General features: G+C 35.5%; 1 protein-coding gene across 3 annotated transcripts in view; it reads left to right on the top strand.

Moving 5' to 3' along the window:
* Nucleotides 1–15,889, top strand: part of LUZP2 (leucine zipper protein 2) — a 491,439-nt gene that overhangs the window by 454,095 nt on the left and 21,455 nt on the right. For all 3 annotated transcript variants that reach the window (XM_053203372.1, XM_027072976.2, XM_027072975.2), the window contains exon 10: nucleotides 4,292–4,384. In XM_053203372.1, the coding sequence (XP_053059347.1) occupies nucleotides 4,292–4,384 (93 nt within the window). The remainder of the gene's footprint in view (nucleotides 1–4,291; nucleotides 4,385–15,889) is intronic.

The raw sequence follows: 15,889 nt of genomic DNA, 5'->3' as shown, positions 1-15,889 counted from the left end.
TAACTTTAGTATTGATAAAGAAGTGGCCAAACCAGACACCCCAATTTTTTTATGTATTTTTAATTTTTAAAATATTTTTTTTTTATTTTTAAGAGAGAGAAAGAGAGTGCATGCAAGCAGGGGAGGGGTAGAGAGAGAGGGAGGCAGAGGGCCCAAAGCTGGCTCTGCACTGACAGCAGAGGTCTCCATGCAGGGCTTGAACTCATGAGCTCTAAGATCATGACCTGAGCTGAAGTTGGATGCTTAACCAACTGAGCCACCCAGGCACCCCATTATAGCCTGATTTATTAATATGTGGAAACAAGGGTGTCCCTGGCAAACGTATGGAAGAGAAAAGTTTCACTGTCATTCCTTTCCCTCAACTTTTTGTGACTTTGATAATTAATGAAGACCTTTCTATCATCTATCCAAACTAGCAAAAGCCCACAAAAACAGATAGATGATTGATAGATAGATAAAACCTTTTATTTTGGATATATTCCTTGTCTCAGCCTTACCACCAAAATCTGGGAGCATTTTCACAAATGTACAGTACTTCCATGAGAAAATATTAAACATTATAATTTATTAATGCACTACATATTTATATTTTTAAGAGAATATTGAATATCTACCCTAAAATGTAATCTCCATCATTGATGGGCCTGGTATTATTCTTCTGAGCTTCTCTAGCTGGGTTAGCTTTCCATCCTGTTAGTTTTCCATGCAAAACCTCTGCCTAAACCCTTATGTTATGCTGTCAATTTTATTTTATTGATTTGACTCCTGTTTCATCCAGGCCTCTGTGATTACATGCAACCAGCACTGACCCTTACCAAATTAAATAAAGGGGCTTTATTGGTAGAACCTCAGGAGCTCCTAATACCAAGGAAATGACAGAGGTAACATATCTGGGGATGGGCAGAAACAAAGGCTGCTTCAGAAGACTGGGAGTATGAACCATAAAATGGGTCTTATTGTAGAAACAACTTGGGCAAAACACCCTATTGGAAAGAATGTACATAACCATTTATAGCCTCCTCTTAATGTAATCAGTATTAAATTCTAAGAATGGAGATTTCATGACCTAATTTGGGTCATGTGCCAACATCTTGATAGATCAGGGAACTTGATATATAAAATAATTCCTTGGAAACACCATCCCATGAAAGGTAACCCCCCAGAATGAAATCAGGAGCTATTAGCAAGGTAGAAGACATGATGAATAGTTAATGAGGAGCTAATGGTAGCTCTTTGAGATCAAGAACTATGGTTTTAATGTTTGATCTCAGTTCCAAATACACCACTGTCACAGAATGGATGCACAATAAATGTTCACTCATGCTGCAAGAAGTAATTAAGATTGTCACATTTTGGAAAGATTTCTCTAAGCATAAATATCTCTATTCCTCTTGACTTAGTACCGATCTTTAATTCTTATTTTCTTTTTTGTCCTAAGAAATGTATCTTAAATTAATAATGAAAAGAACAACTGAACTTAATGAGTGCAAAATGTGTACTAGCTTCAAAGGATGCAATAATGAATAAAGCATGATATCTTCCCTTCATGGGTTCCCAACCTCGAAGAGAGACAGACGTTTAAACCAATGGCTGATATGATATGAGCTGTCTTGAAGACTGGTACCAAGAAGATTGATATTATCACAATATTATAATCTAAAATCCAGAACCACCAATATCCTTAACTGTAATATACATTTTTACAAGTTCATTATAGGAAACATTATTTAGACATGTAAAAGAGAGTTATATCCTTATATTTATGTTTAGGAGATAAAGCATATATATAATCTGTGTAAAAACAAATATGTCATGGGCACTATAATCGTGACTACATAAAATACTCGTGTGGATATGAACAAAGACTGGAAGGCAACATTGAGAAGTAAAAGTAGTTATTGCTAAGATGATGGGTGAGTTTTATACTTCAATTTCCTTTAATGCTGTTATACAGTAAATAAATTTTCAAAGGTATGTTGGGACTGTTCATTCAATGATTTGATTGTTCAACAGAAACAAAATATGCTAAAATTTCTCCTTGCCTGTTAGTGGGATTTACTCTATCTTTTTGCAGTTGTGGTTTTTGCTGCGAAAGCCAGAGGAGACTCTCCTTCACTATTCGTATTTATTTATTCCCCCTGTACTTTTTAACCTATTTCTTCAAATTGTCTGTAATCTTTTTGTAGTTACAAAAAGGCCAGTAGGTTTTAGCTAGATTAAATGGCTCTTTTGATTCTTGTTAACATTTTTAACATTGTTACTGAATAGCACCTATCTATTTAAGGGTCACAAGTGCTTTAAACCCTCCTTGCTACAAACCTACTTTTTCACCACGTTTCTCTATTTCTGTAGAATTTTTAAATTCTGTAGGTTCTAATCATTGCTGTCGACAAAGAGCAATCTCTTTTCGATAGCCAGAGCACTTCCGTTTGGCATCTGTTACCATCTACTTGATCGATATCTATCGTTTCTTTCTTGATTTCCACACCCTATGTTCTCTTCCATTTTTGCCTTTATGCTGCTGCTGCACCATGCTCACAGAGCTCTGGCCATTTTATATGCTTGCTTTAAAATATCAAATGAACTTTCATTTGGCTACTAAACTGAAATACATACTTGGCTGCTCAATTTTGGAATTTCCTTGCTACTTGTGGCATTTTTCTTGTGCTCACTCTACTGCTACCCTATAAAGCAACAGAGCAACAGCTGAGTCTTCTTCCTACACATCTTTGCTTGTACCGTTCCCTTCACCTGGAATGTTCTCCTTCATTCTTCCCTTAATCACTCAGGGCTTGAGCCCTCTTTTATTAATCTTTGTGTAAATTCTGTGAAGACAGAAACAATACCTTTTCATCTTTCTATCCACCAAAAACATCTAACACAGAGTACTGGCTTATTCAAAGACATTTTGTTTACCTGTTTAAATTTCTTATCTTAAGTAAGGTATAGAGGGGAGATCAGAAGATAGGGGTCTTAAATAAGGAAGAAGAGGAGAGAAAGGTGGACTAAGAGAGGGGAAATACTTGTTGTCTTCTGGATCTCCTACAATGAAATTCAATTTGTTTAAGTATAAAGAAATAAGAATTTCATTTACTTACTTTATTTATCTGTTGTTTGTTTGTTTGCTTGTTTTTTCCATTACATGTAAAGCCCAGCATTTGGGTAACTTAATATAGGGACTATTTTAGTCAACTAAGATGCTTTATTTTCTGTTGTTTCTCTAATGTACTACCAGTTTTGATTTTTTGTGTTTGATATTCTACTAGTTTTATTAAATATTTTTGTATTTTAAAATACAAAACACAAATTCTAGTTTTATTAAATATTTTTGTATTTTAAAATACAAAACATAAATTCTACTAGTTTTATTAAATATTTTTGTATTATTAAAGTATTACTTCTGTAAGAAAGTTCCCCTGCTAAGGAATGAAACTGCCTATGGAAAACCATGGCAGTGTTGTGCAGAGAGTAGCAAAGAGAAAATCTGAGTGGGTTCTTGGGCACTTTGATCAGACCATATCTTTGTCTTTATCTTCCTGGGTCCCCAAAGCTTGGAACCCTCTTTTCTGTTTCCTCTGTGATCCACTGAGATCACAGTTTCAGATCTAAGCAAGTTAGCATTCACTGAGTTTAGTTTTTGTCTGTCCTACAATAGTACCCTCATAGATTGATGAGCCTAACAGCATATTCAAATCAGCTTTGCCCAAGAAATGCACTTTCAGTGGAAAAACTTAGACCAACCTATAGGGATATTTACATATATTAATTATGAATACACTTCCCTGGACAGAGCCTGAAAAACTGGCTTTAAAAAATTTTAGCATTCCTAAAGAGATGAATTTTAAAATAGTATTTAAGGTTTCCAGAGATATGAAGCAGTGCTTAATTAATTAGTAAAGCATTGATGTAAATGCAATGCTCTATACAGTGAGCTGTTATGGAGCATTTTCTTTCTTATTGAGAATATGATGTGTGTACTTATACTTCTCAGATATACTTGGAGTTAAAATACAAGAAAAGAGAGGATTCCTGCTTTTTGTGGAACTATTAACCTTAAAATAAAAACTTAATATTCAAGAAATAAATATTTCCAGTGGGAAAATCATACCATTGGACATCACTAATACAAAATTGAACGTATTTTATTTGCTTACAATGTTTAAGGTCTGAGATATATACAGATTTCCATTTTATTCTTTTTCCTTGAGTGTGGTGTTTCCATTTTATCATATTTTATAATAGTCACATGGATCTATTTGTTGAACCTACTTCTCTCTCTCCTTTTCTCTAGCCTCAACAAACCTTTACTGGAAGCAATGAGAGCTCTCAAATTGAGACAACAAAGGAAGAAAATCTGAACACTACTGAGTGCAATCCTCTAAGTGTAAGAATAAGTTAAAGTGGTTTTCACGTATTCAACATGAAATAGACATTTTAACAGTTCTAGTTCATGCCACCATGAAGCTTTCTATTTCTATGTAATATCTACTGTCTAAATGTTGTACTTTTTTATTATTTTTTATTTTTTTTTACATTTTATTTATTTTTGATATAGAGAGAGCACAAGTGGGGGAGGGGCAGAGAGACACAGAGACACAAAATCCAAAGCAGGCTCCAGGCTCTGAGCTGTCAGCACAGAGCCCAATGCGAGGCTCGAACTCACAAACTGCAAGATCATGACCTGAGCCAAAGTCGGACGCTTAACTGACTGAGCCACCCAGGCACCCCTAAACATTGTACTTTAAAATGTGAAAAAGCAGATGTCCTTTGGATGTCACTGAAGTGTAGGTATTCTGTTAGGAAATGTAATAGACTCTCAGGAGTACTATGTAAGTAAGGGGAAGTCAGGGGGTGACCACAGGCTCCGGAACATGCCCATTCCCATGACCACATGACAAAAAGCTGTTAAAATCTTTAAAACAAACAAAAAAACCCAAGGATGTGATTCAATAGTATTCTGCCTGTAAAACAAATGAACCCAGCATTACAAAGACATTACATTGAAGGAATAGAGATTCCTTTTTTTAAAGCTTATTTATTTACTCTCTCTCTCTCTCTCTCTCTCTCTCTATATATATATATATAGAGAGAGAGAGAGAGAGAGAGAGCATGAGTGGGGGAGAAGAGCAGATGGAAAGAGAAAGAAAGAGAGAGAGAGAGAGAAAGCATGAGTGGGGGAGAGGAGCAGAGAGAGAGAGAGAGAGAGAGAGAGAGAGAGAGAGAGAATCCCAATCAGGCTCCATGCTCAGCATGGAGCACGATGTGGGGCTCAATCTCATTTACTCTGAGATCATGACACAAGCCGAAATCAAGGGTCAGATGCTTAACCAACTGAGCCACCCAGGGGCCCCAAGAAGATAGATTCTTAACCTTCAGATGATAATAAGAAATATGTTGTTTTGTGCTATGGGTGTTTTTTTTTTTACTCATAATAATGTAATGAAATTTTAATTCTGGGACTTTGGCACACTTACAGACCTGGATTTGAGAAACAGCAAATGACAGTTGTGTTGAGTAGATTCAAAGTTAGGCTTTAATCTAGGTGACAGAATGAAAAGTATTGCTGAAACTATTCATGATTGAAAAGAGATCCGGCTACTGAAAGGAAATAAAGCAGAAGAGACACATAAGTTGACCAAGTCTATCTCTTTTTCTTCTATTGGCCGCTAATGTGAATTTAGAAAGATGAGTTTCTCAACAATTTTGCCTTCAACTCTCATATTTAAACATGTACCAATTTAGAACATAATAAAGCCAATGAGAAGTAAAAATGAAAATCTTCCAAAGGAAGAAGAAGGTAGGGAGGCTTTGGGCTGGAAGGAACCTTTTGATGAAGACAGGTCTCTAACAGTGTGAGCAAACGTGCAGAAACAAGAATGCATTGGAATAAAATGACTAGAGAATGGAGTGCAGACAGTGGTGGGATCTATGCCTAAAAGGATAATTTGGGACTTAAATGTGAGAGATCCTGGATTCCCATGCTCTAAGGAGTTTGGTTTGAATTAAGGTTGTAGTTCAGGTTTTTAGAGATCTGTGTCCAATTAAGTTATGAGACCATAGGATTAATTTCAAGGAGTGTGTTTTTATTTCTTGATGTATTTTCTTAAAACTACCAAAAAAATAATTTTGCCACATAGTATATAGCAAATCATTAGACTGTACACTTAAAACTGGGTTATATCTTGGGATGCCTGAGCGGCTCAGTCGGTTGAGTGTTCGACTTCAGCTTAGGTCATGATCTCGTGGTTCATGGGTTCAAGCCCCACGTCGGGCTCTGTGCTGACAACTCAGAGCCTGGAGCCTGCTCCTGCTTGTGCTTTGTCTCTCTCTGTCTGTAGAAAATAAATAAAAATAAATGTTAAAAATTAAAAAAAAATACTGGGTTACATCTTAATGATATATATGAATTTTTTAAAAAAGAAGGAAAAGAATCTTGGAAGCAGCACACTTATGAGTAATGCTCAGGCTTGATCCTTCAAGGTACTGCTTTGAGCTCTTATATTAGGAGGAATAAGGCAGGCTTTATTCCTGCCTCTGTGCTGACATATGTGTGCCTTGAGCAAACCATTCTTGTAACGAGGTGGCCAAAGTATCTAGAAGGACAAAGAACAGGGCTTCGTTAAGCGTACCAAACAAACAAGCAAAATGTTCCCACTGGAGACAAAGCTGAAAAGTTCTGCGTATTGTGCCAAGGCTCCCCAAAACAACATTCCGGTCTACTTTTCTTATCAAGAGTGAGACCTACCCAAAATTATAAATTGGTTTTTGTTGTTTTTTGTTTGTTTGTTTCACTTTCCTAGTTTTATTGTCCTTTTTTTTTTGTCACTGGCAATTCCTTTCCCTTCAAAAGTCTCATAAGCAGCTACTACCTGTTTGCAGGTCCCAATCTGAGCCCCTTCAAAAATCTGCGTCCACCTGCACCAAGATGAATGGTCTGTCTCTAACCTGGCCTCAGTCTAGATTTTAGTCTTGGAGCTTCTACTTCCAAGAAGTTACACTTTGTAGTGTAGAGAGTGCTCAATATTCACAGGCTGTAGACTCACTTACCTTTAAAGGCTGTGTGAGTAATGTAGATGAGTGAAATACACCAGATGTAAGCAGTAGGAATTAGTGGCACTGCTGTGAACATCAATTTTCAAATTTTACACCTACAGTTCTTAGCTGCCCTCACAATAGTATCACCTCAAGAGTTCTTATAAAATACTGATGCCTGGAATTGACATCCGGAAAATTAATTCAACATCTTGGTATCTGGGGTATAGACATTAGTTATATTTATTTTTTTCAATTACTCCAGTGACTCTAATGTGCAACCCAGTTTTAGTATCAATGTATTTCACATGTAAGTGATCATAAACATCATGTGGAGAGCTTTTAAAAATTAAGATTCTGACAAATTCTTCAGGAAATTTTAAATGAATAGGACTAAAGGTAACCTGTATTCGTTTTGTTTCATTTTGCTTTGTTTTGTTTTGTTTTGTTTTGTTTTTTGTTTTGTTTACATGGATCTGGCAACCCTCTTCCCAATCCAGGTGATTCTGAGGCAGATGGGCTATGAGCTATAATGTGCAAAACCTTGGTTTAGATAACACATAATCCCTTTAGTATGTTGTTTAATAATGGATTTTCCGCTTCTCCTGCTCTGTTATATTTACCTTCTAAAAAGGGCAATGCTTACGTAAGGCTCTCTAATTTAAATGATGAAAGACTGTGGTGTGACTTTTGGGAGTGGGTAGGAGAGATCCATCCGCAAACCCTTCATTTATCAGTAACCATGTACTGATGTAGGACTGTGGAACTGAGCAGGAAACTGATGTGTGATTTCATCTGTTGCTAAGGTCTCCATGAGAAATTTAGTGGACCGTCATCACCCAAGCAACAGTAACCAGAGTATGATTAATCTTACGCATGGAGAGCTCTATAGTTCCTTTCCAGGGATTCCCCAATGCTAAGAGACTTCTTCAACGTTACAGAAAGAAAGTACGGGGACCTTTGGGTCTATGAAAAGTATTGTTACTCAGCTTGTCTAAAAACACCAAGAATATTCTTATTTGTGTTGAACATCATGAAATGTGTTTGCTTCCATTTTAATACTGCAATATGAAAATAACTTCAACTTGACTCTAACAAAGCTGGAGACTCAGCCCTAATGTGGGCTGCTTTAATTTAATGTCCAAATGAGGTATCCAAACATAATTTCATAGAGTAAAAGCAAAATAAATGTATCCATTTCTGGGAAAGGCGTTAAGTGTATTTTCTGTTGTAAGATAGTTATATTAGGCAGAATTATGGCCTCCTTATTGTCTTTATTTGACAATTAAGTATGGTATAAAAGTTATGCATATGGGTCGCAAATTAACAAGGGGTAAATTTGTGATGGTTAATTTTATGTGTCAACATGCCTAGAGAGCTGGTAAAACATTATTTCTGGGGATGTCTGACAGGATGTTCCCAGAAGAGATTAGCATTGAGTCAGTAGATGAAGTAAAGAGGATTGGGCAGGAATTCTCTAATCCCTTGAGGGCCCACATAGAACAAAATGATGAAAGAAGTGTGAATTATTTCTTTCTTGAGTTGGCACATGCATCTTGTGCTGCTCGCCCCCAACATCAAAGCTCTTGGATCTAGGCCCTTGCAACTCTGGGACTTAGACCAGCAGCATCCCTCTGACTTCCCCACTGGAAGTTACATCCTCAGCTCCCCGTGTACTTGAGAGTTGGATTGATATACCACCAGTTTTCCTGATTCTCCAGCCTGCAGAGGCATTATCACGGTGTATCTCAGCCTTCATAATTGCATGAGCCAAACCCCATAATAAAGCCCCTTATATACGGATGTGTATATCCTATTTCTTCCTCTGGAGAATACTAATACAGTTACTTTCTCATACTTATATCCTGCATATTTTGGATATATTTTGAAATAATTGGCATCTGCATCTTATGGGAGTTGTCTTTAATCAAAGATTAGTCAGTGTAACTTAAGATTTATAAAATAAAATAAAGTGGATGGTAGTTTTTAAGGTAAAATTTCATTTTAGTGGCCTTATTTGGCAAAATTAATGGTTGGCAGTTTTATCCCCATATCTTTTTTTTTAATTTGTTTTCTACTCTATGAAATTCAAAAATCTAGAAACTACCAAATAAGGACATTTTAAAAATAATGAAAGTATGATAAAATAGGGACCTCAATGAAGCCAGTAACAGAAATAGTTGAGAAAAAGAAGTCAACAGAGTATCAAAATGAGAAATCCATACGACTTTGTGATTAAGTGAAGATGCAGAAATAAAGATAAATGTCTAATACGGACCCCAATTTTGATGCTAATTAATGAAGACAATTATATTGTTGTTCTCAGATAAAGTACAGGGGGAAAAGTTTAAGTTAATTTTTGTCCATTTACTTGTAAACAGATAAGGCTCATGTTCTCTTAAAAACTAAAATGAATAAGGTGCCTGGATAGTTCAGTCAGTTAAGTGTCCGACTTCAGCTCAGGTCATGATCTCGCAGTCTGTGAGTTCGAGCCCCGCATCGGGCTCTGTGCTGACAGCTCAGAACCTGGAGGCTGTTTCGGATTCTGTGTCTCCCTCTCTCTCTGACCCTCCCCCATTCATGCTCTGTCTCTCTCTGTCTCAAAAATAAATAAAGATTAAATTTTTTTTTAAAAAACTAAAATGAGTAAGCATGTACATTACAGCTAATTTATTTATTACACATTATGATAGTTTTTAAGAAACAACTTTATTGAGGTATAATTTGCATACCATACAGTCACACATTTTTAAGTGTGTATTTCAATTATTCATGAAACTTATTGAGTTGTACAGCCATTAACACAGTCCAGTATTGGAACATTTCCATCTCTCTACTAAGATCCCCATGACTTTTGTACAGTTAATCTGTTCTCAACCTCAGCCCAGATAGACACTAACCTAGTTCTTATCTGTATAGGTTTGTCTTTTTGTAAATCATATATAAGTTCATCATATAATATGTAGTATTTTGCATGCACTTCCTTCACATAGTGTAATGATTCTGAGGCTCATACATGTTGTAATACCTATCAGTAGTTTGTTTCTTTTTATTGCTGAATAAGATCCATTGTACTACTATACTGCATTTTCTTTATCCATTCACCAGTTGATACCTTTTGGATTTTTCTACTTTTTGGCCATTATGAATAGTGATGCTACGAATATTCGCATAAACAACGTTGTGTGGACATATGTTTTAATTTCTTTTAAGTAGATACCTAGAAATGGAATGGAATATAGTTTTTTCTTGAATTTTTAAGAAACAAATGAATTTCCAAAGTGTGTGCACTGTAAATGCAAAATGTTTGCATTTACAACCTAATCAGTAATGTATAGAGTTCCATTTACTCCACATCTTTGTCACTATTTGTTATTCTCTGAATTTTTGCTTAGAAGGCAAATTCTAGTGAGTGTGAAGTCAAATTTCATTATAGATTTAATTGTTAATTCCTTAATGGTTAATAATATTGAGCACATTTTCATATACTTATTAGCAACTCATATATTTCCTTTGGTGAAATATCTACTCAAAATTTTTCCCCATATTTTGGTTGTGCTGTTTCTCTTCTTAATGTTGAGTGATAAGATTCCTTATGTATTCTGGATATAAATCTTTTGCCAGATATATGACTTAAAAATATTTCTCTCAGTATGTTTTGTATCTCTTCATTTTCTTTTATTTATTTATTTTAACAGAGAGAGAGAGACTGAAAGAGAGAGAGAGAGAATGAATGCATGCAAGCAGGGGAGGAGCAGAGAGAGAGAGAGAGAGGGAGAGAGAGAATCCTAAGCAGGTTCCATGTTATCAGAATAAAGTCTGAAGCACGACTTGGTCTCAGAGGCTTGACCTGAGCCAAAATCAAGAGTGAGACGCTTAAGCAACTGAGCTACCCAGGCACCTCTTAACTTTTCATTTTCTTAATGGTATCTTTTAGAAAGTAATTAATAGACTTTTTTTTAGTGCGGTTTTAGATTTACAGAATAATTGAGCAATAGTACATAGAGTTCCATATAGCAACCAGCTGTATTTTTGTAATTGACTTGCTGTTTAATTCCATTACAGTCTGATGGCATAGTTTGCATTTGTTCAGGTGTGTTTTATGGCCCACAATAGAGTCTACATTGGTAACTATTCCATGTGACCTTGAGAAGAATGTGTATTTCTCCTGTTTGATGAAAAAGTCTATAATTGTCAGTTAGGTCCAGTTGATTTATGATGTTGTTCAGATCAACTATATTCTTACAGGTTATCTGTCTGCATGATCTATCAATTAGTGATAGAGAGGGTTGAGGTCTCCATCTATAATAATGGATAGGCCTATTTCTATCAAAATTATTTATTTTTACTACTGACTTCTATGAGTTCCTTATATATATTGGATATTAACCACTTATTAGGTAACTGGTTTGAAAATATTTCTTCCCACTCCATAGGCTGCCTCTTCATTTGTTTGTTATTTTGCTGTGCAGAAGCTTTTAAGTTTGATGTTGTCCCACCTGTTAATTTTTGCTTTTGTTGCTTGTGCTTTTGATGTCATATCCATGAAATTGTTGCCGACACAAATGTCAGAGTTTTTCCCTGTTTTCTTCTAGGAGTTTTCTAGTCAGGGCTTACATTTAAATCTTTAATCTATTTCAAGTTAATTTTTGTGAGTGGTGTGAAATAAGGGCCCAGTTTTATTATCATAATATAGTTTGAAATCAGCAAGTGTGATATCATCACCCTCATTCTTGTTTCTCAAGATAGCTTTGGCTATTTGAGATCTTCTGTGGGTTCATTTGAATTTTAGGATGTTTTTTCCTTTTTCTGTAAAAACAGACATTGGAATCGTAATGGAAATTACAGTGAATCTATAGATAGCTGTACATAGCATGGAAATTTTAGCAATATTTATTCTTCCAATCCAAGAAAACAGAGAATCTGTCCATTGATTGGTGCCTTCTTCAATTTCTTTCATTAGTGTCTTATCATTTTAGTGTATAGCTCGGTCACATCCTTGGTTAAATTTCTTCCTAATCATTTTTCGTTTTAGATGCTGTTATACAACAGATTGTTTTCATTATTTCCTTTTTTTCCATGTTGGTTTTCAAGTTTTTATTTAAATTCCGGTTAGTTAACACACAGTGTAATATTAATTTCAGGCATAGAATTTAGTGATTCATCACTTACATACACACCCAGTGCTCATCACAACAGATACCCTCCTTACTACCTATCACCCATTTTACCCATCCCACTACCCACCTCCTCTCCAATAACCCTCAGTTTGTTCTCTGTATTAAGAGTTTGCTTTCTGGTATGCCTCTTTTTTCCCCTCCATATCCATCTGCTTTGTTTCTTAAATTCCACATATAAGTTAAATCATATTGCATTTGTCTTTCTCTGACTTACTTAGTTCACTTAGCATAATACTCTCCAGTTCCATCCATGTTGTTGCAAATAGCAAGATTACATTCTTTTTCATCACTCAGTAGTATTCCTTTGCATTGTATGTATATATACATACCACATCTTCTTTATCTAGTCATCTGTCAATGGACATTTGGGCTCCTTCCATAATTTTCCTATTGTTGATAATGCTGCTGTGAACATCGGGGTGCATGTGTCTTTTCAAATCACTATTTTTGTATCCTTTGGGTAAATACCTAATAGTACAGTTGGTAGATCATAGGGCAGTTCTATTTTTAATTTTTTGAGGAACCTTCATATTGTTTTCCAGAGTGGCTGCACCAGTTTGCATTCCCACCAACCGTGTAAGAGGATTTCCCTTTCTCTGCATCCTTGCCAACATCTGTTGTTTCCTGTGTTAATTTTAGCCATTTTGACAGGTGTGAAGTAATAGCTAACTGTAGTTTAGATTTGTATTTCCCTGATGATGAGTGATGTTGAGCCTTTTTTCATGTGTGTTAGCCATCTGGATGCCTTCTTGGAAAAATGTCTATTCATGTCTTCTGCCCATTTCTTAACTGGATTATTTGTTTTTTAGATGTTGACTTTGATAAGTTCTTTTTTTATTTTTTTTTAAGTGTATTTATTTTGAGATGGGGGAGAGGGGTAGAGAGAGATGGAGAGAGAGAGAGAGAGAGAGCTCTAAGCGGAGAGCAGGAGCTCTAAGCTCCTAAGCAGTCTCCACACTGTCAGTACAGAGCCCCATGCGGGCCTTGAACTCAGGAACCATGACATCATCACCTGAGCCGAAGTCAGACACTGAACCAACTGAGCCACCCAGGTGCCCTAAGTTTGATAAGCTCCTAATAGATTTTGGATACTAATCCTTTATCAGATATGTCATCTGCAAATGTCTTCTCCCATTTTAAAAGTTGTCTTTTACCTTTGTTGATTGTTTCCTATGTTGTGTAGAAGCTTTTTATCTTGATGAAGTCCCAATAATTGATTTTTGTTTTGTTTCCCTTGCCTCTAGAGACATGTCTACTAGGAAGTTGCTACAGGGGTGCCTGGGTGCCTCAGTTGGTTAAGCTTCTGACTCTTGGTTTCAGCCTGGGTCATGATCTCATGATCTCATACTTCATGAGTTCGAGCCCCACATCAAGCTTCACACTGACAGGAGCCTGCTTGGGATTCTCTCTCTCTCTCTCTCTCTCTCTCTCTCTCTGCCCCTCCCAGCTCACTCTCTCTGTCTCTCTCCCAGAAATAAATAAATCAACTTAAAAAATTTTTTTAAAAAAGAAGAAATTTCTTCAGCTGATGTCAAAAAGATTATTGCCTGTGTTCTAGGATTTTGATGGTGTCCTGTCTCACATTTAGGTATTTCATTCATTTTGAATTTATTTTTGCATATAGTGTAAGAAAGTGGCCCACTTTCATTCTTTTTCATGTTGCTGTCCAATTTTCCCAACACCATTTGTTGAAGAGACTTTTTTTTATTGGATATACTTTCTTGCTTTGTCGACGATTAGTTGACCTTATAGTTGTGGGTCCATTTCTGGATTTTCTGTTCTGTTCAGCTGATCTATGTGTCTCTTTTTGTGCCAGTACCATACTGTCTTAATCAGTACACCTTTGTAATATAACTTGAAGTCCGGAATTGTGATAGGTTCCCTACTGCTCAAGGTAGGGCTCAGTCCCACTATCCTGGGATCATGACCTGAAGCTGAAATCAAGAGTTAGATGCTCAAATGACTGAGCCACCCAAACACCTCTTGAATAGTGTATTTTAAAACACAGAAGCTTTTAATTTCAGTAAAGTCCAGCTTATCTCTTTCTTTTCTTCATCATGATTATGATTTATCTAAAAAATATTTACCAAAGCCAAGAATATAAAGATTTTTCTACAATTTCTTATTAAAATTTTTTTAGTTTTATCTTTCATTTAAATCCATGATCCATTTTGAGTTAATTTTTCTGCGTGATGTGAAATAAGAATCTATTTTTGTTATTTGCATGTTGATACCTAGTTAAGCCAGTCTTCACAACAATGTATTGTAATGAATATACTTTCCCTATTAAATTGCTTTGGCACGTTTGTCAAAAATAATTGACTACAAATCTGAATTTATTTCTTAACTTTCAGTTGTTTCATTAATCTATATGTATGTCCTTAAGCCTGTACCATACTGATTTGATTACTGTAGCTTTATGGTAAGTTTGGAATTGCGAAGTTAAAGTCCCCTTACTTTATTGTTTATTTTCAAGATTGCTTTGACTATTTTCAATACCTTCCATTTCCTAGTTAATATTAGGTTCAGCTTTTCAGTTGTAATAAAAAAGCCTGTTGGGATTTTGACAGAATTTGCATTGAGCCTATAGATAAATTTGGGGACAATTGTAATTTTACAATATTGATTCTTTCAGCCTATCGACATTAGTTATCTCTCCATCTACTTACATCTTTTAAAATTTCCTTCAGGAATATTTTGCAGATTTTCAGTGTACAAATCTTGCACTTCTTTTGTTTTCTTTATTCCTAATTTTTAAATTCCTTTTGATGTTATTATGAATGGGGTTGTTTTCTTAATTTCATCCAGATTCTTAATTGCTAGCATTTAGAAATGGAATTAATTTTTGTATATTTATCTTGTAACAAATTAAAGAGTTTCAAGTGACTGTGAGCTCTGACTCAAACTGTGATGACATTTGCAAAGCAGCCACATGAAGTTATAATGTTGATTTCAAGTAATTATGATGCCATACCCAGAATAAGGGAGATAAACCTCTTATCTGATTTTGCTTATCAGTGTAGACTGATACAACATGTTCTATTCTAGAAAGACACTGCTAAGTTCAACAGTGACAAATGGAGTGTGTCTACTATAAAGCTTAAGGGACAGACCTCCAGAGGAAATTCAGTATGTAATGTTGATTGGTTTCATTTCTGTTTCAAACAGTTACCTGATGTGTAACCATGACTATTTAACTCCTTGAGGCTCATTTTCCTCCTTTGACAAAGAGAGATAAATGTTGCCTGTCTTATATAACTTGTTAAAGGTTCCAGTGAGACAGCCAAACTTAACACCTGGTTTATCAAGGACACATAGCAGGTTCTCAGTAATTATCACTTTCCGTTCCTTTATTCAAAGCTATACCGTTCACGTAAAACCTCAATAAATATTTTTGAGTTGTATGTTTTAATTAATTTCTCTAAATAGAAAAGAGATGACGAAAGCAACCGCAAAAACTATAATGTGAAATAAGGAGTGGTCTTATTTACTCCAGAGCAGAACTAGATGTTGCTGGTAAAAACAGCTATAAGAAGGAGAATATTTCAGTCAAATGTAAAAGTGAACTCTTAATAAAAAGTATACGAATACAGAATTAGCTACAGGAAGACATAGTATATTATATGATTGAGTAAAGAAAAACAACTATTCTGGGATATATTTGGGAATTGAAGCAC

The sequence above is a fragment of the Acinonyx jubatus genome, chromosome D1, assembly GCF_027475565.1.
Source record: "Acinonyx jubatus isolate Ajub_Pintada_27869175 chromosome D1, VMU_Ajub_asm_v1.0, whole genome shotgun sequence".
In the NCBI taxonomy this organism is placed as follows: Eukaryota; Metazoa; Chordata; class Mammalia; order Carnivora; family Felidae; genus Acinonyx; species Acinonyx jubatus.
Note: the sequence above shows the minus strand (reverse complement) of the source record. Positions and strands in the feature narration are given on the sequence as shown.